Source organism: Rhinolophus ferrumequinum, chromosome 5, assembly GCF_004115265.2.
Source record: "Rhinolophus ferrumequinum isolate MPI-CBG mRhiFer1 chromosome 5, mRhiFer1_v1.p, whole genome shotgun sequence".
Taxonomy (NCBI): domain Eukaryota; kingdom Metazoa; phylum Chordata; class Mammalia; order Chiroptera; family Rhinolophidae; genus Rhinolophus; species Rhinolophus ferrumequinum.
This window is the reverse complement of record NC_046288.1, coordinates 34,281,078-34,308,932: the sequence shown is the minus strand read 5'-3', so window position 1 is coordinate 34,308,932 and position 27,855 is coordinate 34,281,078. Positions and strand designations below refer to the sequence as shown.

General features: G+C 40.9%; 1 protein-coding gene and 1 pseudogene across 1 annotated transcript in view; one reads left to right on the top strand and one right to left on the bottom strand.

Moving 5' to 3' along the window:
• ANXA3 (annexin A3) overlaps nt 1-27,855 on the bottom strand; it is a 57,941-nt gene that overhangs the window by 23,006 nt on the left and 7,080 nt on the right. The window contains exons 3-6 of the mRNA XM_033105305.1: nt 14,654-14,741; nt 7,720-7,814; nt 5,421-5,534; nt 2,277-2,367 (exon numbers count right to left, since the gene is read on the bottom strand). Of these exons, the coding sequence (XP_032961196.1) occupies nt 2,277-2,367; nt 5,421-5,534; nt 7,720-7,814; nt 14,654-14,741 (388 nt within the window). The remainder of the gene's footprint in view (nt 1-2,276; nt 2,368-5,420; nt 5,535-7,719; nt 7,815-14,653; nt 14,742-27,855) is intronic.
• On the top strand, nt 23,701-24,432 carry LOC117021914 (RNA transcription, translation and transport factor protein-like; annotated as a pseudogene).

Here is a 27,855-nt window from a genome sequence, read left to right as displayed (position 1 = left end):
TTCAGTTGGCTTTTAAGACCCCAATCTCGATCCTGAGGATATTCATTCAATAAATATTTGAATTTGCCTCCATTGTTCTGGGCACTGGAGCTACAGCAGTAAACAAAATGGACAAAAATCCCGCCTTCATAAGCACTTACGTCCTAGTGTTGTTTGTACGTAAGTGCTGGACTCCAGGGAGCCATCCTGGGGTAGGTCATGGAGCCGCAACTTTTCTAAGCAACACCAGGAAGTAACAAGGAACCTTGGTGCAGAGCCCCAAGCTCTGATGAATTTTTATATGTAAATCTTGTTGAATTGAGGGAACCAAATATTTTAAACACCTACAATGTACCCATTTGCCTGATATTTAAGCAATTATCTCATCTACTCCAAATTCACCCTTCTATACCCTGCTTTGTGCAGCTGGGATTGGAACTCTGCAAATTACATTTCTCTTATATACCCCACCACGCCCACCCCCATCTCCCTATTAGGTTCCACCAATAGGTGGGGATAGAGAGAGACTACAAGGCAGGAGGGGGAAAGAAGAACAGGCTGTTTGCTTGCTATTCCGGTCAATGTCAACCCAGTGAAGGGCTTTCCCTGTGACAGCAGCAGCTGTCTCTAGGCACCTAGAACAAGCCACTTTGCACTCGCATGGGGGTACCAGCTCCAGCCAGATGGAACCCTCTTGCAGAGATCTGAACTCTAGTTCCTTAGGCTTCTCCTCTGAGTGCCTGAGACACTAACACCTGCAAGATGGTGCCTCCCTATGAGTTTCCAGTTCCTGAAAACCACAGCCTCTTTCCTTTGTTGTCCCAGCCCTAGGGCTTATAGCTCTGTGCTATACCTCTGTTTCCTTATTGCTTTTTCAGTCCTCCAAAAGATGTTTAAGTAATTCACTACATTAAATTCTATTTTTTAAAATACTAGTGCTCTTTCTGTTTTTCTGACTAGACAATGATTAGCACATTAACAACGAAACAGAAGGTATTCACTGTCTAAAGAGTATTTCTCAAAGTAACTTCGCTAACACCCATCTGGGGGCCAGTATGTCCCTTCTTTGGACCTCTCCCACTGTAGAAGTTCCCTGATACACAGAAACCATGGCTGTCTTGAGGTACTTGGAGAGGGCTATAGGTGCTGCTGTATAACACAGAATTGGGCTGCCATTTGTCCCTGATTCTTTGGAGGTCACCCCTAAATCCTTGGAATTTCAAAATAACAAGAATGTCTTTGTTATCTGTGGCAGGTCCCACGAACCGTACCTGAGTTTTTGCTGACAAGATGACTCAGGATCTGAGTGATCAGGGGCTAGTCATACCAGAAAGACCAACCACGTGATTAGAGAGGTCAGGCTTTGAACCACATGATATCAGCCTGACTGCCAGGGGTTGGAGGAAGACTGAAGATGAGTTCCGTCATGTGGCCAGTGACTCAATCAATCATGTGTATGTAATGAAACCCCAATAAAAGCTCAAGATACCAAAGATCAAGAGAGCTTCCCTGGTTGGTAATTACACATCAATGTGCTGGGAGGGTCATGTATCCTGAGGACGTGGAAGCTCTGCATGTGGGACCCTTCCAGACCTCTCCCTATGCATCTCTTCATTTGACTGGCCCTGATTTATATTCTTTATAGTAAAACCAGAACTGTGAGTATAGCACTTTCTTGAGTTCTCTGAGTCATTCTAATGAGATACTGAGCCTGAGGGAGTAGTGAGAATCCTGAATTTGTAGCCATTTGGTCAGAAGTACATGTGGCCTGGGAACACTTAAGCTTGTGGCTGGTGTCTAAAGCGAGGGTATCCTTGCGGGGCCTGTGCTCCAACTTGTGAAGTCATGTGAACCCTGGATAGTTAGTGTCAGAAATGCATTTTTACACTTCTAATTTTTACACTTCTGACAGACTGTGAGGACTTCAGCTAATTATACTGAATCCGCATACTCACCATATTCTTTACACGCTTCATCTAACACCCAAAATCATGATGCTGATCTAAGTGGTTTTTAACATGTAATATTAATATACAATGATTTGAGTCTTACATTGGTGAAAATAGTTGACTCAATTAAGCAATGATTGCCAAGAGCAAGGTGTGAATGCCATTGTTATGGAGCAGTTTCTAGCTCGAGCATACTCAAATTTTCTACGAAAATCCACAGACTTTAGCCCATTTTAGAATGTGTCCTCCTCTTCATGTCCTTGCCTTCTCAAAATGCCTTGCTTGGAAAAGCAACATTGGCTCGTACACGCGTGGACAGTGGTAAAAGCAAGCAGAAAATGAGACTACCTGTGTAGTAGGCCTGGGAGATGGCCTTCATCTGTCTGCTTGTTCTGGTGGTTAAGATTTCAATCAATGCATCTTCATTTGTTCCAGTGCCCTAAAAAGGAAAAGGAAATCTATTTTTAGAAGATTTGAAAAGCTGAATTTCATGCATTTCACTCTTAATAGCTTGTTTTATACAGATGAAAAGAACAGTTTTGAGTAAATCAACATAAGGTCCTTTGCAGAGGTCCGCATGGCCAGGACGGCTCAGCCTGAGGCGGGAAGGGTGAGGAGATTAAGAAAAGGCGCGGAGACAGGAAAGCTGGGATCAGGAGGTCCACCGTCCAGATGGCAGAGCAGTGGCGTAGTCTTTATCTCACACAGTTTTTATACAGTCTTAGAATAGTTATCTGCACAAATAAGTATTAGCAGAACAAGCAGGTATTATTAGAACACTTTGTTTTGTGTATTGGCCAGTTTGTATGTCTGTGGCTGCATTAGTGTTATCTTGTACTTTCTGGGAGGATTGCTGAGGCGAGGCTTCCCATGGGAATGACCTTGCAGGCTGCAAGGTCCTTGTCAGCTCGCAGCTCACTCCCCACAGTCCTATACTGCTCTAAAGCAGTTTTCTAATTGTCCATATTTCAGTATTAAAATAACATGAATCAGGTGGAGTTAACGGACGTCAAAACTTTCAAAAAAAATTTCATATTCTAGTGTAAAAATCAAGTGAATAATTCTAGGAATATAAAGGGAAAAGCCTATGTCATTCAAGATCAGAAGGGAGCATTCAAACACAGCCTTATACGTAGAAAGGTCTCTGCAATTCTTTTGAATGAATTTATCCCTATACCAATGCACAAGGTTGGTCAGCATGTATTACCCTCCTCATACACGGAGGTTTTTAAAGCTTCAGTAACGTACGTCATGGGTCCACTTGGTCTGGGGCTTAGTTACCCCTGAGCCTCAGTCTACACTGAGGTCACTGAATCACACTGACACCAAGACAAGCCATTTACTGTGAGACCTGGTTAAATGAGGCAAATGCAGCTTATGAAGAGAGGCTGAATTCTGTCCCTCTGTAACAGACTCCTAGCTGCCCCCAGTATCTCTTCTTTAAAAATTATTAATTAATTTATTTGCTTTTTTAAAATTTATTTTTTATTAGTTTCAGGTGTACAAAGCAATGTAATAGTTAGACATTTAAACCCTTCATAAAGTAATAACCCACCCCCCAAGCTACTACCCCTCTGATATCTTATGTAGCTGTTATACTACCATCGACTATCTTCCCTATGTTGTAGTACACATCCCGTGACTATATATACCTATATATTTAGTTATAGTTGACATTCAATAGTGCATTGGTCAGGCATCTACACAGTCTATGAAGTGATTCCCCTGATAAGTCCAGTGCCCATCTGGCACCTTACATGATCTTTACAACATTGTTGATTATATTCCCCATACTGTATTAACTACCAATTTGTATTTCTTACTGCCTTCACCTTTTTCACTCTGCCCCTGACCCCATTCCCATCTATCACCCTGATAGATTTAGTACCTATCTGGCACCATACTTCGTTATTACAATATTACTGACTATATCCCTTATGTTATACCCTACATCCCCATGACTACTGTGTAACAACCAATTTGTACTTCCTAATCCCTTCCCCTTTTACCCATGCTAACTCCCCTCCCAATTTATTCATTTTTAAATACACTATTTTTTAGAGCAGTTTTAGGTTCACAGCATAATTGAGTGGACCCAATATATCTTTTGTCTTCCTTGCTTCATAATAGAAACCCCTAAATTTTAACTTTGCACATAACTACCCAAATAAATACTATATTTCTCAGCTCCCCTTAGAGCTAGGTTTATCCATATAACTAAATTTTGATTGATGTAAGATAGGTGAGTATCACGTGCAATTTCTGAGAGTCCTTAAAGATCAGGGATGAACCCTTCCTTTTCCTTGACTCTTTTCAGCTGACTGGGATGAAGATATAATTGCTGGATCTTAAGCTGGATCATTGTTGAATTGGTGTGGTCAGGGGGTAGAGGGAAGAGATGGTGTGATGGTCAGTTTTATGTGTCAACTTGGCCCGGCCACAGTCTTCAGTTATTCAAACACTAATTTATGTGTTGCTGTGAAGGTGTTTTGTAGATGTAACTAAAGTCCATTATCAATTGGACTTTAAGTAAAGGAGATCATCTTAGATATTCTGGGTGGGCTTAATTCAGTCAGTTGAAAGGCCTTAAAAGAAGAGCTGAGGCTTCTCTCAAGAAGAAATTCCACCTGTGGGCAGCACCTTCAGCTCATGCCAAGAGTGCCAGCCTGCCCTTCAGATTTTGGATTTGCATAGCCAGCTTTCATAATCATGTAATCAACTCCTTGCGATAAACACATACCTCCTGTCTACTGATTCTGCCTCTCTGGAGAACCCTGACTGATACAGATAGAATTTTTAAAAGTCAAAGAGATAGACATGAGCCAAACTGTGTTAGGTGGTAAAGGTCATGGTAAGGAGTTTTGATTTTCAGTATTCAAAGCCACTGGCAATTTATACAGGTGAATAGTACAATCTGATTCTAAAAATAACTTTATAAAAATAATTCTGGCTATTCTGTGTGAATGAATCTGAGGTGGGCAAAAATGGAGGCAAAAAGACCAGTTAGGATGCTACTGACAACATCTAGTCAAGAGATGATAGAATGTTAGTAATGGATTTTGAGAGATGTACACATATTTGTGATACATTTTGGAGTAAAGCGAATGGATCTGCAGATAGATTTGAGAGCTCTGAAGAATGAGGGAAAGCATAGGGTCAAAGATAATACTAGGTTTTTGGCCTAAGCAGTGGTGTTGATGATGGTGGCATTCATTCTCAGTGACAACAAAATAAAGAATTTGACTCCTCAGTTCAAAAACAAACAAAATTACGGTATGACAATATCCTTTTAGCCCCAGGAACATGTGGGCTCAAGGTTCCACAACTGCTCCCCATTTCAGGATTGTTCCACCAAATGGAGCACACAGAATCAAAATGACATTCAAATCTATCACATTGACACCCGTATCTCAAAAATGCGCTGGAAGAAAGTCACTACTTTTGAAGACATAGTCAAATCCTGGGCAGAAATAGCTTGTGTAGGGCTCATACCTTCATGGATTTCTTCAGCTGCTTCGCATCAAACACTGCTGGCGGAGTCACGAGGGCCACCATGAGGTGCTCAAAATGGCCAGAGAGATCTCCTTTCAAATCATCTTTCAGTTCCTAAAATAAAAACAATGAAAAAAAAAGTAAAAAGGTAAACGAGACATACTCTTCCTTTCTTTCTTCAAAGTCATCTAGTGAAAGCCAAACATATGTAACAATTCAGATGAAAATATGTCCATCCACAGGGAATAAACAGAAATAGTGAAAATATTTCTATGGCTATTAATCTGTATTCTATAACTTCCAAAATGTTCTGTTTTATAGAAGGTTTTCTGAAGGAAAGCCAATGGAAGGGGTTCCATGTGTGCCACCGACAGTAACTGTATGTTCAAATGCATTTCCTAGGCCCCGATACTCTCAATGCTTGGGGTGGGGTGAGGAAGAGGAGGAGGAGGAACCCTATAATTCACACCCAGCATTATGTAAGTACAGTCTATCTCCCTGCTTGAAGGCAAGTAACATGGTTTCTATTTCCAATATTCAAAAAGTGTTATTGAATAATTATTTTCCTGCTCGTGATAATTTTCAGCTCTGAAAGAGGCTGGCTTCTATGACAATGTGGATACAGACCAATGTTTACCATGCGACTGAAGGTCCTAGTGGGGGGCGCGGCACGCTCCTTCATGAAAATTGAATGCAAATAGTGGAGTCAAGTGTCGCTAGCTCTGCTTTAACTGCCACAGGGTGTTTCCTCTCTAAATGCTAAATTAAATTCCACTACCATCTGTCCTAAGCCCAGGACTTTCTAACTGAATCTTATTTCACATGCTCTCCTTCTGTTCCATTGTGAGAAATGGTTGTTACCCTTCACCTCCATCCTTCCTCCATATTCTGTAAATCCTGAAAGGCCAATGGATCATTCATGTTCCCTATACGTGAGTGTGTTGCCTTGCCTAGAAACTTGGCAATTCATTTAATTGGACAAATGTTTGCTGGGCTCCCGCTGTGTGCTAGATATTTATAGGTGAGTTAGACATAATCCTTGCCCCTAGGACATTATGCTCTAATGGAAAAAATACAGATATTCACAGATAAAATTTCAGTATAATATGTTAAGTATCTGGTAAAGCGTGAAGGTTAAGTATCTGAGACGGGGTGTCTCAGTGGAGTCTGAGGCTTGGAAAACACCTTCAGCAGGAGACGCCTGAGCTGCCTCTGGATGTTCACTAGACATTCTCAATTCTCACCTGGACCCAACAGCCTGACTGATCTCTCTTACCACTTTTTCTCCTCCACAGTTCATTAGCCACAACACCTAAAATAATCTTCTAAAAATATAACCTAGATCATATTATTCCCTTGCTTAGAAACCTCCAGTGGTTCTCTATTGTTAGAATCAACTCTAAACTGTGTACCAAGACCCCAAGGACCAGCATGTTCTAAATCTCTCCAACTTCATCTCATCCCTTTCCTCCCCTTTGCTTTCTACACTTCTGCCATATTGGAACTCTTTTTGTTTCTTAAATATTCCTAGCTTGTTTTTGCCTCAGGGCTTTTGCATTTCCTATACTTTCTGTCTGAAATGCTCTTCCTTCTAGATCAAGCTTTTTATATGAGTGAATTGCCAATGTCTAGGATATCTTCTGACACAGAGTCGCGCCCAACTCCTGACACAGAGTAGTTCATTATTGAACAAATAAACTGGAACATACACACACAAAATGTTCTTGTATAGTTCTTGTATAGTTTCTGGTACTTAGTAAATCTTCATTTGCCAAATGAATTAAATCTATAATTACATAAACATGTTAAAGTTGGAAGAGAAATTGAAGATCATCTAAGACGGGATTTATGAGATAATTGGTCAGATGATTCTTTGTGGGGGCTTTCTTATGCATTGTGGGATGTTTAACATCACCCCTGCCTGACCTCTACCCACTCACATGCCAGAAACATCCCCTTCTCTCCCACCCGTTGTCTTAATTAAAATGTCTGGAGACATTGCCAAATATTCCCTGGAGAGCAAAATCATTCCTGGTTTAGAGCCACCAATCTAACATACCCTTCCTTATTTAATAGGTGAAGAAATTGAGGCCCAAAAAGATCAAATAACATGCCCAAGGCCATTCAGCCGGTTAAGTGCAAAATCAGAACTCATAATCCATGCTCTTGACTGAATACACAGGATACTTTCTGTTACACTCGGCTTCAAACAAAAGATCTGTGTGCATAATCTGGTGGGACCATCCCTGGTCCATCAGTGATTAGTTCTCTACTGCCTGTTAAGTTCATCAAAATGCACCTTTCCATATGCTGCTTGATATTCCTTAACAATCAGCTGCCGCTGTGCATTCGACCTCTCCGTCAGAATGCTGATGAGCGTTTTCTCGTCAGTTCCTAAATGAAATGAAAATAATTTTATTATCAACCCCAAAATGCTTAACATTTGTCATGAACAAAAGAAAAATGACTAATGTTCTGAAACAAATGCAGACAGGGAGGCATTTTAATTCCAGGTTTTTAGCAGGTTGAAACCTCTATTTCGTTGTTTGCTTAGCTTTTGGAAAAGAAAAGTAACTTTACTTGGATAGTTTTGGGGGAAGGAAACAATCCTTACCCAAATATTCTCATGACAGAGGTAGGAACACAGGAATGTATGGCTTTTGCACTAGGATTTTTCACTTGTATGAGGTTCAATTACTGTCTTATCACCTTTGTTTGCTCTTCCTTATCTCTAGACTTGGTATCAAAATCTTTCCTCTAGAAAAAAGGAACTGACATTTACTAACAACCTACCAAATACTAGGCACCTTTTATTCATTGTCATATTTAATATTCACAGGGGCCCTAGATAGTAGGCAATTAAGCTGTCCTAAAGATGAAGACACTAACACTTAGAAAACTTACCTCACTTGCCAAAGTCATGCAGCTTTTAAGTGGTGCAGCAGGAATTTGAACCCAAATCTCTGACTCTAAAACATCTCTCTCTGGCCCATACCTCTCTCAGGCATTCCAGAGCCATATACTTAACACCTGAGTAAAGAATGACAGCAGGCCAGGACTAATGCTGGTCTGCCTGAGAACGACCTCAACATCTTTAGTTTCTTGGTAATTATAGTATTAAGATAATGTTGGAGTTGTGTCAGCCTCCTCAGCAGTAGAGGACTACCCCTGGGTTGGGGAGCTGTGAGTTGGCTTGCATGCCTTGGACATGCATGACTAGAATGGTATAAAAGATCAAGTGGAATGCTAGGCTCAACTTTTCTGTGTCGAGGTGACCCACATACCTTTTGACTACACATAACCTTGGCAATCAACGGTGCACACTCTACATTGTTGATGGGGCAAAAAAAAAAAATGTATTTGGTTAGCTACTGAGCCTCCCAATAAAGGATGCCACCCCACTGTATTTCAGGGCTTGTATTCTTCTGTACAGTTAAGAAAACGTAGAATTAGATGAAAGCCTAGTTGTATCCTGTGAGTCTGATTACTAATTTGGACCTGTCATGGCATATGTGTTGGTGCATGATTAGATACCTTCACTGCACAAGTATCTCAAACTCAGCTTGCTCCAGGTTGAGTTCATGCTACTTCCTCTCTAACTTGTCAACTTGTCTTTCATTCTGTTCTTTCATCAATGACACATTATGGATGCAGTCATCCAACCAAACATCCTGGGAGTCATCCTGTACTCTTTTCTTCTTCTTTCTCCCTACATGGTAGCAATCATCAATCATTTGCATCTCTTGAATTTGTCTTCTCCTCTGCCACTGTGCATTCATTACATTTTATTGGAAACTTCAATAGCATCCTAACAGGACCCCCTTATGATTTATACCGTATATTACTGCCTAAGTAAATTTTTTTTAAATGTACCTGATTATAGCGATCTGTTGGTTGAAATCATAATGGCTCTCTGTAACCTTCAGGATGAAGTTGATACCCCTTTGTTCACATACCAGGTCATTAGGATCTACTAGCTCAGATGCTGTAGGGAGCCTGCTTTAGCATGTGACTATACAGGAAGATCATGGCTATTGCCAGTGAGTAATGATTTAATGTCACGAGAGGCTGAAATGTGTCATGAATCTGTTTCCTGTGAGAAAATTCTGATTTCTCCATGGAGCAACAGTCTTGCTCATGGGGTGCAGGAGGAATCTGACCCCAAACCTCTGATTCTAAAACATGTATATCTCTCTCCATACCTCTCGTACCTCTCTCAAACATTCTAGACCCATATACTTGCAATAAAATTTATTATAAGCCAAGTTAAAAGAGAAGAAGATATTTTCATGGCCTGTAATTAAGAAAAAAAAGTTTGATATCCAGAATTTATAAATAAAAATCTTGTCAACCATGAAGACAATCCAATTGAAAAATGCATAAAAGATATGAAGAAGTCATTCATGGAAGACGAGGCAAACAAACAAGAAACGATGCTTAACCAAATCATTCATGGGGGTGTGGAGGGCAGAGGAAACAAACACACAGGCAGAATGAGATGCAATTTTAGTTCCAATCAATTAGAAAAACCACATCATTAAGGCCTTAGCAAGTACTGGTGAGAATATGGAGCAAGTATTACTTCTAGGAATGTTACTTTGTATATACATCTCAGAGAGAAGTTTGGCAAAATTTCTCATTTGAAGATGAACATCTTCTTCAACCTAGAAATTCTAATTGTTACATTGTAGAGAAATGTTAGTAAATGCGCACATGCGACATAAGCAGGAATACTCAATGCATTATTTTATATCGTAATAGAAAAGAATTGTAGGCAATTTAAACATTCCATCAATAGTCTCATCTTACAATATAGTAATTCAATAGACTACTAGGCAGTTAAAATTAACGAACTAGAGCTAATCATATCAACAGGGATAAATCTCAAAAAAAACATAATGTTAAGGGATAAAAACAAGTTGCAGAAGAATGTATACAGCATAAAGCATGATTTCAATTTATGCTGTTTGAGACCATGCAAAACAATATGTACATACGTATGTAGTTATGGAATTACAAGTCTCGTGGGCATAAACTCTAATTTTGGATAGTGTTTGTCTCTAGCGAATGAGACGCAGGAAAAAATGGCAGGGATTGTATCTGTAATAATTGATGATGATGATGATAATTACTGTTGTTGGTAGCAGTGATGGTGATGGTGGTGTTTAATATTAAGTAGAAATGGCAAGTTTTAAGATTTAATAAAACTGGGTTCCCTATACTTCTCCTCATTATTTCATAATTTAAAAGCCCCTTACAATTCCTTTAATTGAGTAAGCCAACTTGGGCAAACTGAACCACTGAACTTTTAGACTGTAACTTTCTTGATTTGCTTTAACAGTAAGAAAGGAATTGTAAGAGAGATCCAAGATGGTGGAGTAGACAAATGCCGTGCTTACCACATCCCATGAACACATCAAAATTACAACTAAATTATAGAACAATCAACCTGGAGAACCATCTGAAGTCTAGCTGAACAGAAGTTGTATAACTAAGGAGATAAACAACAAGCCACGTTGAGACTGGTAGGAGGGGCAGGGATGCGAAACAGGCTGGTGCCAAGCTTCCATGTGGCGAATGAAAATCAGGAAAGATATCTCAGCCACAGAAGGTCCCCACAGAGGAGCAAGGCACCCCAGCCCCACACCAGGCTCCCCAGATCAGAGTACTGGTGCCAGAAAGAGGAGCCCCCACAATGTCTGTCTGTGAAAAACATTGAGGATTCCGACCATCCAGGTGGGATGGAAAGCTATGGGAAACAGACATCTTCTTAAATGGCCCACAGAATCATTTGCTTAGAGGCTCTCACCATTGACACCAGCAGAGAGACAATGACTGGGGGTGGGGGGGGAGCCTCGGAGACATACGAGAAAGACTGAGTGGTGTGGCTTCGAGGTGAGTATTGGAGGGAGACGGCCATTTTCCCTGTGTGGGGTCCTTCTCCCATGCAGCTGGTAGGCAGGCTCTATCTTTCCTGTGTTGAATCCTCCCCCACACCCATGGCCAAATCTGACTCTGACTTGGTCTGGTGAACTCCGCTTGCTCCACCCTGGTGACTTTCTAAGACCCTGCCTCACTGAACTTCCACACCACATGAGGCTTTATCAGTAGCCAAACCCTAAGGGAGCTGCCAGGTGGCAGCAGGCCTTGGGGATCCCGGCTTTTTGCAAAGTTACCCCAGTCCCAGTACTAGTGGGAGCCATCCTTGGTTGAGAGTGTGGCCTCTCCCATGCACCCCCAGGTCCAGCACAGGCAGCAACTGGTTGTGGATTGCTTTATAGCTCCTACCAGTAGTCCCTGACCAGTCACAGGCAGTGGCTTACCTGGGCCAGAACCGAAGCCCTTCCCAAGAGGCCCCAACCAACATACTTGGAGGTTGGCTTCAGACTACAGCAGAGCACCACCCAATTAGCCCCACAAGTGGCACATACAAAGGGTGGTCTCAACAGGCACAAGAGCCCACTGGGGTGACTCCCGCTCCATGGGGTAAACCTCCAGCACAGCAGCCCATAAGCTGTGGATTTGGCCAAACCCTATAGCCAGTCAGCCTGAGGGTCAATCCCACCCATTGATGTGCCAACAGCAAGAAAGGCTCAACTATAAGGGACACTCCTGCAGCAACCGGAACAAGTGACCAGGGAGACTGTGTCATTGGGCCCCACAGGGCACCTACTACATAAGGACACACTGCCAAGACTGGGAAACAGATCTACCTAATACACAGAAACAAACACAGAGAGGCAGCCAAAATGAGGGAACACCGAAATACATCAAATGAAAGAGCAGGAACTCCAGAAAAAGAACTAAACAAAGTGGAGGCAAGCAACCTACCAGAGACAGAGTTCAAAACAATGGTTATTAGGCTGCTCAAGGAACTTAGTGAGAGCTTCAATAAAGAGATGGTAAGCACAAAAAAGGACACAGAAATGGTAAAAAAAAAAAAAAAAAAAAAGAACCATTCAGAAACAAAGAATGCAATAACTGAAATAAGAATGCAGTAGAAGGAATCACCAGCAGACTAAATGAAGCAGAGGATCAAATCAGTGATTTGGAAGACAAGGTAGTAGAAAACACCGAATTGGTACAGCCAAAAAACAAACAAAAAAAAGAATCCAAGAAAAATGAGGATAGTTTAAGAGACTTCTGGGACAACATCAAGCATAACAACACTCACATCATAGGGGTACCAGGAGGAGAAGAGAGAAAGCAAGGGATTGAGAACCTATTTAAAGAAATAATGACTGGAAACTTCCCTAACCTGATGAAGGAAATAGACATATAAGCCCAGAGAGCGCAGAGTCCAAAACAAGATGTACTAAAAGAGGCCCACACCAAGACACATTATAATTATAATGGCAAAGGTAAAGATAAAGAGAGAATCCTGAAAGCAGCAAGAGCAAAGGAGACTAGTAACTTATAAGGGAGGTGATTTCTCAACAGAAACTTTGTAGGCCAGAAGGGATTGGCACAAAGTATTCAAAATAATGAAAACCAAGGAACTACAACTAAGAATATTCTACCCAGCAAAGCTGTCATTTAAAATCAAAAGACAGATAAAGAGCTTCCCAAACAAGAAAAAGCTAAAGGAGTTCATCAACACTGAACCAGTATTACAAAGAATGTTAAAGGGACTTCTTTAAGATGGGGAAAAAAAATTAAAAATTGAATAAAATGGCAATAACTACATATCTATCAACAATTACTTTCAAAGTAAATGGATCAAATGCTCCAATCAAAAACATAGGGTGGCTGGGGCGGCCGGTTAGCTCAGTTGGTTAGAGCACGATGCTCATAACACCAGGGTTGCCTGTTCGATCCCTGCGTGGGCCACTGTGAGCTGCGCCCTCCACAACTAGGTTAAAACAACAACTTGACTTGGAGCTGATGGTTCCTGGAAAAACACACTTAAAATAAATAAAAGTTAAAAAAAAAATAGGGTGGCTGAATGGATAAGAAAACAAAAACCTTACACGTGCTGCCTGTAAGAGACTCACTTCAGATTGAAAGACACACAGACTGAAAGTAAAGGGAAGAAAAAGATTATAGCATGAAAATGGAAAAAGGAGATGGAAAAAAAAAAAGCTGTGGTGGCAATACTTAAACCAGACAAAACAGACTTTAAAACAAAGTCCATAACAAGAGACAAAAAAGGACCCAGTAATCCCACTTCCGAGTATTTAACCAAAGAAACACAAAACACTTCTTTGAGGGGCCATGTGCATCCACATGTTCATTGCAGCATTGTTTACTATGGCCAAGATGTAGGGGTAGCCTGGGTGTCCGCTGATGGATGAATGGATAAAGAGTAGGTGGTACACACAGAGGGTGCCAAAAAAACTGTATACACATTTTAAGAAAGGAAGAAAACTATATTAAAGTTGTAACACTCAATATATACCGATAACAAAAGATTAATACAAGGCACGTGTATACATTTTTTTGGCACCCCCCAGTATATACAATGGAATATTGCTCAGCCTTGGAAGGGAATGGGTTTTTACCATGTGTGGTGGCATGAATGGTACGGTGGCATGAGGGTGTTGTGCTGAGTGGAACATGTCAGACAGAGAAAGACAGATACAATGTGATTTCACTTATATTTGGAATCTAAAGAACAAAATAAACAAACAAGCAAAACAGAAATACACTCATAGATACAAAGAACATTTTGATGGTTGTCAGATGGGAGGGGAGGTAAGGGGTAGGAGAAAAATGAGGAGGGATTAAGAAGTACAAATAGGTTGTTACAAAGTAGTCATGGGGATGTAAAGTAAAGCACAGGAAATATAGTCAATAATATGGTAACAGCTAAGTATAGTGCCAGCTGGGTACTAGACTGGTCAACGGGATCACTTCTTAAGTTATACAAATATCTAACCACTATGCTGTACACCTGAAATTAATACAAAATAATAATGATTGTCAACTCTAACTGAACATTTAACAAAGAAGGGAAAAGGTGAAGGGGAATGAGAAGTTGAAATCTACAGGTAAAAAATAAATAAGTCATTGGGGATGTAATGTACAGCATGGGGAATACAGGCAATAATACTGTGATAGCACAGTACGGTGTCAGATGGTTGCTGGACTTATCATGGTGATCCCTTCCTTAGGTATATAAATATTGAACAACTATGGTGTGCCCTTGAAATTGATATAATGTTGTATGCTAGCTATATTTTTTAAATAAAAATCTTAAAATAAAAAGAAAGAAATTGTAAAGCATTACTCACCGATTCCTCTGATTGCCTTACGAATCACTTCGGCATCCACTGATGGGCTAAAGCCTGGATAATCTCGCACTGTCCCTCGGTGTCCCACCTAGAAGGAAATATTTGAAAGTCCTGCTAGTTCAAAATGACATCTTTGTCTATATGCATATTCCCATATGCATATTGGAAACATATAACAAACCCATAATTTGTCCACCTTCCTGTTCCTTCAAGAGTGGTTCAGTAGAGTCTCCTGTGTGCAGACATGGGCAATATGACATCTACTGCATATATAATGAGGCCTCTCTTTTCTTCTGCTGTGTAACAAATTAGCGATATAAAACATGCATTTACTAGAACAATGAATGATGTGAATCCTGGTGACTCTGAAGAATACTTGCTTTAAAGTGGCATCTGCATCAAAGGAAGGACAAAGTGTGAATTTCCTACATCCTCTGTTTTCAAGTGTAATTCAAAGCTCTTCACTGCATCTCACACAGAAGTAATTGTGGCTTACAGACTTCAAGATGTTTTAATTAATGTTGACCATTGTCTTTGGGGAACCATACACTACAGGATCCATAAATGAAAACCCCATGAGGACTGCCTGTTAAGCTTTGTTTAATGGATGTGCAATTATGGCTGATAAATTCTCTTCTGAAAGCTCCACTGACATAGATCTTCAGGAATAGCGTGGAAATGAAAAATGCCACAGTACTAATTTTAAACACATAAATTAGAAACATATCAGTAAGCTGGGAAAGACCATCCTGCAGAAAGAATAAAATATCTTAAAACTGCGTAAGAGACTATAGGACAGCCACAAAGACGTTGAGAAAAATCCAAGTAAACATGTACTTACATGATATTTTGTAAGTCTTTGAATAAAAATCTATCTTTACAGTAATAACGTTTTCTTCCTAAACTGATTACCCTATCCTATCCCTGAGTAATATTGGCTCTGTTATCTTGTGTTACTATGGCTTCATTTAGGCCCTCCTGAAGTGCTGAATATTTTCATGAAAAGATATTATATTGTCGTATTAAAGTGAATGGAAAATTAATGTTCTGACACAGTAAAAAATGATAGTCTGTTGATTTAATAGATTAGATTGAACACTTTGTTTCAATACAATCAAACATCATTTAATCTTACAGAGTCCAAAATAAAGGGTTTTGATTCTAAAAAAGTAATTATAATGAGTATAGATGTGCTTGATCTAAAGGCACTTGTAAGATGTCAGTCACTTGAATATAATCTTTGGAGAATTCTCTTTCTCCAAGGCTTAATAAATACAGGGGATGCCAAAAAAATGTACACACACGGAGATGTTATCTAAGTAGCAGTAGTTCGCCGTAATCAAAAGTGTCTGGACGCTGGTGGTAACCACTTTGAGCACCTCTTTCAATTGCAGAAGCGAAATGTGACTTGTTCATCTTTTGTTATCGGTATATATTATTACAATTTTAATACAGTTTTTTCCTTTCTTAAAATGTACACATTTTTTTGGCACCCCTGGTGTGTTACGGACCCACAGAGCCAACTGGTTTCATTTCAGTTCTATCCATCTATGATGAACTTTTGTGTCAGTCTTACGTATCCATCTTCAACGTGTGGCGTTGTAGAGGAATCCCCACAATATTACAGCGTTTGAGTGCTTCATGCCCAGTACTGTGCTAGGCACTGTATATATATTAGCTATAACCTGAATAACAGTCCTGATGAATGAGTAAGAGTGACCTATTTCACATACAAGACACCATGATTCAAGAAGATTGGATGATTTGCTCAAGCCAACAAAGCTAGTGAAGCAGCAGATTCTGAATTTGAACATAGTCATGACCATTACAGCCCATTCCGAGTCGTTCTTGAAATGTGGCCACTGAATCACCTGGGTTGATTCTTTAAAAAATGCATATGACCAGGCCCTGCCATAGGCATATTGAATTATATTCCTTAGAAATGAGGTGTTCAGGTAGACATTACACATTTAAGAAGCTCCCCAGGTGATTCTGTGCCATGCAGATAAATACATATGGTTGCTTCTGAATACAAAAAGATAAAATTGGGGGTGGCCGGATGGCTCAGTTGGTTAGAGCGTGAGTTGGGTTAGATTCCCACATGGGCCAGTGAGCTGCACCCTCCACAACTAGATTGAAGACAAGGAGCTGCCGCTGAGCTTCCAGAGAGGTGGCCGGATGGCTCAGTTGGTTAGAGCACCAGCTCTCAATAACAAGGTTGCCTGTTCAATTCCCACATGGGATGGTGGGCTGCACCCCCTGCAACTAAGATTGAAAACGGCAACTGGACTTGGAGCTAAGCTGTACCCTCCACAACTAGACTGAAGGACAACGACTTGGAGCTGATTGGCCCTGGAAAAACACACTGTACCCCAATGAAAAAAAAAAAAAAGACAAAATTGTAGTCAGCTAATTGTTTGTAAATTATGAAATTCCACTCTAGGGTTTCCACTCTAGCCATGACCTTTTCATTGCCCTGTACAACAAAACACGCTGAAATTCCAATAGGCAAAATTAGAGAAGAATGAAATTCCCAATCCATCATGCAACTTGCTACCTATGGGAAGAAACTACTCATGTAATTAAAAGAAAAAATATATACGAAACACACACACACACACACCCCAGCTTGAAAAATGGCACAGGAATTCTGAAGTAGATTCTTAGTGATTTCAAACTGCTTCAGTTATTTAAATGAGTAATATTATTTATTTGACAGACTTGGTTGCTTAGAACATTCAGAAATATTTACATGACTTATGAAAAAGAAATCTTATAGAAGAAATTAATAGAATCTTTTAAACTAATATATGCCAGGGAGTGAACAAAGTGCTTTACAGATAGCTTATTTAACTCTTATAATGGCCTTTAACAGGTGGATTTTATTATTTCCATTTAAAAATGGAAGAAATTTGACCTTGGAAAAATTATTTGTTTAACATAACTCTGCTACTAAGGACAGCCCCAGAATTTGAACCCACCCACTTGTGTCTAAAATGCCCTGTGCGCTACACCACAGCACAATGCCTGACAGGATTCCACAGAATGGTTCTCAAAGTGTGGTTCCTGGGTCAGCAGTATCATGGGCACTTATTAGAAATGCACATTTTCAGGCCCCACCTGTCTTACTGAATCAATATCTCTGGAGCTAAGACTCGGGATTTGTTTTTAACAAGCTCTTCAGATGATTCTTATGCATGCTAAAGTTTGAAAACCATGGCTCTATTTATTCTCAGCTGCCCAGGAAACCAAAGCAAAAATGAGCAAACAAATCCTAGATTCCTTTGGCGGGAGGGGGGGTGTGGGGGGGTGGGGAAGAAGAATTTCATGATGAGCTCATTGTTTCAGGAATGCTGGCGTTTTTGCAGCCAAACAAAACTATGTTCATCGCCTGCTTCACTGCAGGATTAATTCCTTGACATTTAAATTACTAATCAATACTTGACTTAATTTATTTCTGCTAACCCTACTGCTGTAATAGTGTCAGTGCTAGTGTAGGACATTGCACAAATATTTGGCAAAGTTTTTCTTTAAAGAAAAAAAAAATCATGTTTACTCAGATTTCCACCCACACCTCTCAATCACATTGAATAGCTTTCCTTTTCTCAAACTTGACCTTCAGATATCCAAAAGGAAAAATGATCCTGAAACCAGCTGGAAAACAAATTAAAGCAAGGAATGTCTAAATAAAGGGGAAATAACAGCAGCTCTTTACATTAATAACATTTGCTGCTACTCACTATGGGCCAAGTACTATGCTAAATATGTTTCCTGCATTAGCTCATTCAATCCTCACAATAAACTTATTAAGGCAGATATAATAAATCCCCACTCACAGCTGATGACACTGATGCTTAAGCAACTTGCCTAAGTTCACACAGCCAGCAAGTGGCATCTCATCCGTTTCTGCTCCTAATTACTAGTCTAGAGGCTGCATCTCATTTCAACCATCTTCTTCATGGCAATATAATTTCCCCTGATCTTCTAAAACTATCCTTTGGAAGTCAGTCATAGCACACGAGGCCTTGGCACCACTGGTGTGGCCAAGCTGGGCCTGGGGATCTGTCTGCTACTACCCCTGAGAGACTCCAGTCTGTTCTTGACTCCTAAAAGCCAGCCATATCTATCTCTTCAGGCAAAGTGTAGTGGGTTTGCAAGAAGTTAAACATTAATATTCAGAAGAATGAATGAAACAGAAAAACACAAGGTGCCCACCCTGTTGACAGAAACATATAGAGGGTGCCAAAAAAAATGTATATGCATTTTAAGAAAGAAAAAACTGTATTAATATATACCAATAACAAAAGATAAATACAAGATCACGTTTGACTTCTGCAATTACAAGAGGTGCTCAGAGTGGTTACTATCAGCGTCCAGACACTTCTGATAATGGCGAACTACTGCTTGAGCAACGTTGACCAAAGTGTTAACATCTCTTAAAATGTGTATACATTTTTTGGCACCCCCGCCCCACCCAGGTATTTAAAGCCAAATGCGTCAGAGTAAGAAGAGCAGCTGCTGCAGGTATGTTTTGAAGGTGAGGGAAAGCCAAATCACTCCTCACTTTATAAAGCCCTGTAAAGGCCATATCCTCAAGGTAAGATTTCAAATCAAAGCCTCATATAAACCTCCAGGACTCAGAAACTCTTGAAGAGCCAGGGAGAAATGATCACTCTCTGCCTAAAACAATCTGGGTCATGAAGGTTTATGATAAAAGCAAAAATGGACTAAACTTAAAAAAAAAAAGCAATCAAAACTTGGAAAATATAAGACTTCTCTTTCAATTTTTGAAGTAAAAAGTGTTTTTTCAAAACCAAAGTTTACCGTAAAAAGTTCCTAAAATGAAATACGGTCAAATGAGGCAAGTGTTCTGGGTTAAATTGTATCCCCCCAAAAAGATATACTGAAGTCCTAATTCACAGTACTTTAGAATGGGGCCTATCTGGATGTAAGGTTCCTGCAGATGTAATCAGTAAAGATGAGGTTACACTGGAGTAGGGTGGGACCCTAATATAACATAACCAGCGTCCTTAGAAGACAGTCATGCGAAGACAGAGACATACAGGGAGAATGTGATGTGATGATAAAGGGATGAAGGCAAAGATTAGAGTTGTACCAAGGAACACCAATGACTGCCACTAAACCCCCAGGAGCCAGGAGGAGGTGAGGAAGGACCCCCCCATTGGTTTCAGAGGTAGAACGGCCCTGCCAACTCCATGATCTCGGACCTCTAGCCTCCAGAGGTGTGAGCCAATAAATGTCTATTGTTTTAAACCACCCAGTTTGTGGCACTTTGTAATGACAGACCCTAGGAAATTAATAAAGCAGGTATTATGCCAGAGGAAAGGATTGGTAACCACTTGGGTCCTGCAGGGCAAATACGAGGGGACTTATCTTCTCCCACAGGCTGGCAGTGATCACTGCTAACCATCACTAACCATCACTAACCATCACTAATCACGGCAGGCACACTCTCCACTAAGGCAGCCAAGAGAAGCCAGGGGTGGGAAGCAGAGATTGGCAGCCTCGGAGAGGCCTGATAGAAGCGAAGATGACGTCCTGGCTTCATTAAGTTAGCAATGTGTCCAAGAGGTCCAAAGGAGATGTTTGCATTTCATCTTGTACTCAACTCAAATGAGAAAACATCTACTCACTAGCTTTTCTTTTCCTGATTTCATCAGGGGAGTCTCAGAGCAAGAGCACTGGAAAGTGATAATAGAGAAGAGAGTTGGGCTGGAGTGGAAAGATGAATGAGATTCAGAAATTCAGAAGATAGAGACAAACAATTTGTGGTGTGTTTTCTATGAAACCCCGATTACAATAAGGAGAAACCTGACCCTCAGGAGCATGTGTCATCATGGTTAAGCCAGCTGGACACATACTTCTTTTGGCCCCGGGGCCTCATCCCAGGGGGTTTTCTGCCTCCCCAGCTTGCATTTATTCTCCCCTTTGCCTGACCTCCACAAAATAGGTACTTCTAAAGCAGGAAGTCTCTTTCTCTTTTCTTTCCCTCTAATCCGCCACTCCCCCTTCTGTACGCAGACAACTCCCACATTCTTTTTTTTTCATTTTTTCTTGTTTCATTCTTTTGTGTTGTTTTTCTTTCTTAGACAACTCCCACATTTGTATCTCCAGCCCAGACTTATAATATTTTGAGCACCACTGGTCTTGCATATGCAATGTCTACTTGATGTATCTGTTTTTATATCTCACATATCAACTTATTATTTCCCCTCAAGCTGATTTTTCCCCCATGTAACACTTACATGGTACTTACTTGAGCTTGATAGGCATGTGTATACATGCACCCTTTCGCCTTAGAATCACCCCCTTATGATTCCATTTTACAAGGGAGAAGACTGAGGCACAGAGAGGCAAGAGACTTGCCCAAGGTCACATATCTTGTCTGCGGAACAGCCAGGATTGAAACCCAGGCAATTCAACTCCAGTCCCTGAGCTCATCCCCAATTTGCTCTTTTTCAATCCGCTCCATCCCTTTAAATGTCACCACCACCCACTAGAAACCTGGGAGTCTCCTTTCATTCCTTCATTGCTCTTTCCCTCCAAATCCAATCATCAGCAAGTCCTGTTGAAACTATCTCAGAAAGATAATCTCACGTGCACTTCCCCCCATCTTCCTTGTGGCTGCTGTCATCCAAGTCCCAATTGCTCTCCTGGAGGTGGACATCTGCACTAGTCTTCCTCTCCACCTCCTTCAGTTGCCCACCTCCTGCCATTTCTGACGTAGCAGCCAAGGGATCTGTGAGATCTGTAAATGAGATCATGGCATTCCCCTATTGAACACCCTTCTCTGATCTCCCTTGGGATACTGAATAAAGTCCAAACTCCTTGCACCGTCCACATGGCCTGGCAGGGTTTGACCCACCTCCCTTATGTAATGCAGGGACTCAGCTCCCGCTCCCTGCATAAGAATGCAGGATATGGTGAGGCCAAAAAGGAACACCAACGGAGCCATGGAAAGGTGGTTCATACCACTATATTCTTGCTAGCGGTTGGTCAAGACACAAAAGCAAACATCCACCAGTACCCAATGAGGGGGTCTTCCTGCACCTGTCTCGCTGGCAGCCAGGCGAGACACAGGAAGTAGAATCAACATGATCCGCAATCCACAACCCGCTTGCTAACCACACTTACTAGCCACAATCCGCCATCTGCTTCTCTGTCAACCAACAACCAACCAACCAACCAAGCAATCCCCTAGCGTAGCCACGGCAGTTATATTAGTGGCTAATGGCTGACTGGTTATAGCTGATGACCACCCAGCTACAGTGGATAACCATCTGATTACAGCTGATGGCCATCTAATAACCAAGCCAGCACCTTTCCACGTGAGGTCGAGAGCCGGGAAACTGCTCTCTGGGACTCTGTCACCTTATCACCCCCACTTTGCAGCCACTCTCCCCTTTTCCCATCTCACTTCAGTTCTCTGAGAGTCCAGCTGATAAATGTTGAACTCTTTCTCACCTTAATGCCTTTGTTCGTGCTGTTTCCTTCGCCTGGAATGTTTTTCTACCTTTAGTTCTCTGCCTAAAGACCATCTTCTCTGATAGGCCTGCCCTGGCCACTTGACCTGAGTGGGTCCTCTCCTGTTATTCTCCATCTCGGCAACCTTCCCCGCTCAGGGTATTCAGCATTCGGTAATCTCTCTCACTATTTATACCTGGGTATCCACTTCCTCTAAAATAAAGTTTCAGAGGGCAGAGGCCTTTCGTTTGACTCATTACAATACATACAGCTCTCAGCCCAGTGCTTATCCTCCAGATAGGAGTTTAATAAATAACCCTGAATGAGTTTGCTGGACATAGATGGAAGCAAGACAATGACACCCCAAGGTGTGGAATTTACCCTAGACAATTGGCTGCCTGATGCAATTGCTTCCTCCAAATATCGATCGCCCAGAAATCAAAGTGATCATTGTATCCTGGGAGATTTGGGAGATATCAGGAATATTTTAATGGCCACTCTCAGCACCACAGGCTATTCCAGGTCTTTCAAAGATGGTTCTAGAAGCCAGGATGAATGCTTGGTGCACTGGGGATGTTTCCAGTGATTCTGTTGTATTTTCCTTGCTGTCTCTCCAAGAACTCAGGGTTTCTCTTTTAAAGGCAGCAAACCCAAGTATCTGGGTTGAGCAAGAAACATAGGGCCCAAAAAGCCTTTATCAACACAAACCTTGTTTCTCACAATAATTTTCATTATTTGCTTAAAGCAGATTAGAAATAATTTATATTCCTCCTCTTTTGAGTCATCTAGCACAACTTCCTGAAGATTATATTTTGTACCACCATCAAAGTCAGGTGATTAATTTAGTTAAGAGTTCTGGATTAAAGTCTCCTAATGGCCAACAGCCACAAAAAGTTGAAGACTAATGTGGCTATTCTGCCCACATCCTCAGCTCTGTGCATGTCTAACTTATCTTCTGAGAGGAGACACCATTCCTGAGGTGTATTTGGGAAGTGCCAAACCTAACAAAAAGTTGCTACACAGTTAAGAATGCTTCATCATTTAAAGTAAATCAAGGTAATGGAAACTCCTTGAACAGTTCATGTGAAGGCTTACTGGGATTACTGGGATTCTTTGTGGCCCTTGGAAGATCTTGAAGGAACAAAAGAGAATTGTAATGCCTCACCAAATCTCCTTGTCCCTTCCTATTACTTCATGGGAGTTTTCTTGTTGCTCTTCAAATACACCTACCCCATCTGCCTCCAAGCTTTCCACCTGCTGATCCCTCTGCCTGGATGCTCTTGCCCTTGATACTCTCCTCGCCCATTCCCTCACTCCATTGTTGACTTCTGTTCACATATGTGAGCAGAAAAGAACATGCTCCATCACTCTCATTATCCACCTCTGCTTTTCTCCAGAGTGCATACAGCTGACTTTACATATTATACATGTATCTCTTTGTTTATTATCTGTCTTCCCTAATAAAAATCAGGGGCGGTGTTGCCAGCGCTTGAGCGGCCGGCACCTGTTCACCTCTCTTCTCCAGGCCAAAGCCCAGGGGACCAGAGCGAGAAGCGGGGACTATGTTCCGATGCAAGCTGACAGCACTCAACTACCAAAACCCTGCTGGCTTCAATGACAAAGAGGAAACAAAATTTAGAAACTGTATTGTTTAGCTTGAAGACCAGAAAATCAGACATTACGGGATTGAAGATGGGTAATTTAAGAAACGTCTACAGCAGTGACTGGCCCAAGTTCTTTAAAAAGTATCTCAGAGATGTTAATGGTCCTTTTAAGATTCAAGATAGACAAGAAGCAATTGACTGGCTTCTTGGTTTAGCTGTTAGACTTGAATATGGAGGTAATGTTGAAAAATACAAGGACTTGGTACCTGACAATACAAAAAAATGCTGATAATGTAGCTAAAAATACAGAGCCATAGACCAATTTGGATGTAAATAATCCTGACTTTAAGGCTGGTGTAATGGCTTTGGCTAACCTTCTTCAGATTCAGATTCATAATGATTAGCTGGTAATGCTTAAGGTAATTCATACTTCGGTTCTGGAGCATCTGACACCGGATGCAGTTGTTAAAGTAAATCAAACAAAAAAGGCTTGCATGTTGCTTTAGAAAGCATATTCTTGGTATTGACACAGGAGATACAGTTCTTAATGAAGCTGCTCAAATTCTGCAATTGCTGCTCGTAGAAGTGCTCAGAGAGCTACAGACAAAAATTAATGAAGCCAGAGCAGCTGTTCAGGCAATTACTGCAGGTCTAAAGACAGACCACAGACTGGGGAAAGCTGGAAGATAAGCATTTTAGGATTTCAGCCTGTCACCCACTTAGTATAATTGGGAACCATGTCCGCTCTGGCATTTGGAAATCAAATGTCACATTTTCGAGGAAGAATCCCAGAAAACTGACTATATTCTAGAAATTTATCATCATTGCTTTTTCTGTAATAAAGTTTAGGAAAGTGAAAAGAAATAAAAATCAGACGCATGTAAGCTCCATGTTTTTAATTTCTCTTTCTCTGCTGTATCCCCAGAAACTAAAACAGTGTCTGGCACATAGTAGACATTTAACAAATATTTGTTAAATGAATAAATGAATAAAAATGCTTTCTTGTTCTGGGTCTTGCTTTCTTTGATAATTCTCAAATGCCACTATCAGACTTTTCAAAGCTCCACGGTGTGTGTCAAAAATCTGACAAATGCAGTCTCCACCTTTTCTCAATCCTGTGCATATGGGGTTATCACTACTCCTATGTAAACATGCGTCCAGAACCTAGGGGAGGTATTTAATCAAATGCAAACAGTTGAAAATAAAAGGAGCAAAGATCTGATAATGGGACTTTAAGATTTTTTTGCTCTTTTGACTTATTCTCTTTTAATTCATGTGAGACTTCTGTAGTACTCTTCTTGTTCAGTACTCTAAAATATTTTTCTAACTGCTTTGCATCCTTCAAAAAATACTTTCAAGAGAATCAAATCATACCTTTTCCCCTTCACATTCCTTGCTCTCAATCTAAAACTTTTCCTCTTTGCCTCTGATTTACTAGACTTCTTCAAAGGCCACTCATTAGATGGGCAAATTAAACTTTTTATTATGATTAGATATGAAAGAGAAACCTTCCCTCCTTGGTAGTTGAGCGTGGGTCAGGGAGTGGCAAGGGACAGCTCTTTAAACTCCATTCCATTCATTCCCAGGAAGCCTCGCTTGTTCTCACTCAGGTTATACAGGATTTCTTTCCAGGCTTTGTCCTGAAACAAAGCTCTCATGTTTTGATTTGAAATCCAGGTGTAACCTGTTCTTCATTAATTTCCTGCAGAGGCCCATTTATGTAACTGTCTTAGTGCCAGTATTTATTTAAATAAGCTTCAGGGAATATGGTTTAAAGCACACATCAGACAGGAAGTTGCAATCATATTGAAGAATACCTAATCAGGTATGCTGCCTGTTCTGCTTGGGGTGTTAAAAGTCCATTTCAATTAAAATAGTCAGAAAGCTAGATCTTCCAGCCCTGAGATGGGGTAGACAGAAGACCAGAGGAGAAATTCAGCACTTCCACATGCATGTAACACAGGTGTTCTCCCCACATACATATTAAATTTGCATGGCCAGGAAGAGCAAACACACCGGGAAATAAAGGTCTGATGGGATGTCTCCACCAGAGCAACACATATGAAACTGGACAGGGCTCTCAGAGACTCCTTACATCCATGACCAACAGCATCAAAATAAATGCCCAGGGCTGGCGTCATCCACGGGACAGAATTTGAAAGGCATTACCCTCCCCAAATTCTCTCTCATGTTAGCACATTGCTCCTGTCCTGGGAGCCCTACCACTGGTGTCATTCCTTTGGATTACACAGCAGAAATGGGAACTTTGTGTCCTCAGGGGTCAAACTGCACCAATCTTGTTCCCAGGAAAGACAGGAAAGAAGGGTCAGGTGGGGAAGGGAAGCTCTGCTAATTTCTCACCATGAACACATTACCATGGATTAGCTTTTCCTATTAGCAACTTTCTGCTTTAGATAAGCCTTTCTCAACCTTTCCACCATGACGAATCCCTCTTATTATGTCTTCTCCATGGACCCCATGTTTTGAGTGATTCTGCCTGCTAATCTGTATTTATTACTGAACATTAATTCATTTCCCCGTTACTTATTATTAAAGATATAACTTCCAATCAGGGCTCCTGATTAGCATAAGATAACCAGTGCCAGCGGTAATATAATTTTGGTAAAGGAATATGATGTTTTGGAAACTCTGTAGACCTTGATATGAGTTACATATGTGTGGTATAATAAAGACTACATCTGGTCTTTGTCTTGGGTTCCAGGCACAGAAGCTCAAAAATCGTTGGGAATTCCTGATAGAAGTGTCTTTGTTATGTTAATGAGGTAACTCATGGTGGGCCCCTAGACAGCTTTAGGATCAGGACTGACCACTAAGAAGACGAGCCATGACTTTAGTAAAGGGTTGGCACTTTGAGAAGGGAAGTGGACTGGAGATTGAGTTCAAAGGCCTGGCCAGTGATGTAATCAATCACACCAATGTAGTGAAACCCCCATACAAACTCTGGACACTGAGGGTTGGAGGAGCTTCCTAGCTGGCGATGTGCAGGGAGGGTGACAAAGCCTGACTCCATGGGAAGAGGGCACAGAAGCTCTGCCTCCTGAGCCTTTCCAGAACTCACCCATGTGTAGTCCTTATAATAAAACTGTAATTGTAAGCATAGCACTTTCAGTGAGTTCTGTAAGTTGTGGAAGAGAATTATGGAACCTCAGAGGGTCATGGAAAGTCCAGATTTATAGCTAATTGGTCAGAAATGCAGGTGGCTCTAAGACTTGCAGCTGGCACCTGAAGTGAGGGCTGAGCCCTTAAACCTGGTAGTTAGTGTCAGAACTGCATTGCAGTATACCCACTTAGAGTGAGAATGGAGCATTATATGACTTTAAAAATATGTAAATGTCCAAACCCATAGAGTGAACTGAATTAAAACTATCGACTCTGGATGATAATGATATGTCAATGCAGGTTCATCAACTGTAACAAATGTAGCCCTCGGTGGGGGATGCTGACACTGGAGAAGGCTGTGCATGTGTGCGGGCATCTCAGAGATTTGAGGGACATCTCTGTACCTTCCTTCCTCTCAATTTTGCTGTGAACTTAAACTGCTCTAAAAAAACAAGGTCTTAAATATATATTTATATATATTTAAAACACTAGAAAATATTGAAAATAGGACCGGTCAAAAAGACTATTTGGGGAGACTCCATCTGTTTCAGGTAGCTCAGACAGAATCATTCCAATGGGGAGGAAGCTGCAGATATGTAATAAACTGAGGCCCAGGAAACAGGCAGAAGCTCTTTTACTAAAACAGTGGCAGGAATATTAATGAGCAAGGAATATATTTTTAGGAAAAAAACAATATATTGAAATGATAATGATTATAACACTTACTGAATACTTACTACATGCCAGGCACTGTTAATGCATTTTCCATGAACTGATTTAATGCTTACAAACACTAGGTGATGTAGGTACTAATATTATACCCATTTTACAGATGAGGAAACTGAGATAGTGAGAGGCTAAGTAATTTGCTCAAGGTCATATTCAAGAGTCTATCTTTTAATCATTAGAGATTTATGAAAAGGAGAGCTGGGATTGTGGCGGGATTGTCTTTATTTTGTTCCCGGTAGAGCCTATTGCACTAGGTACTTGCTG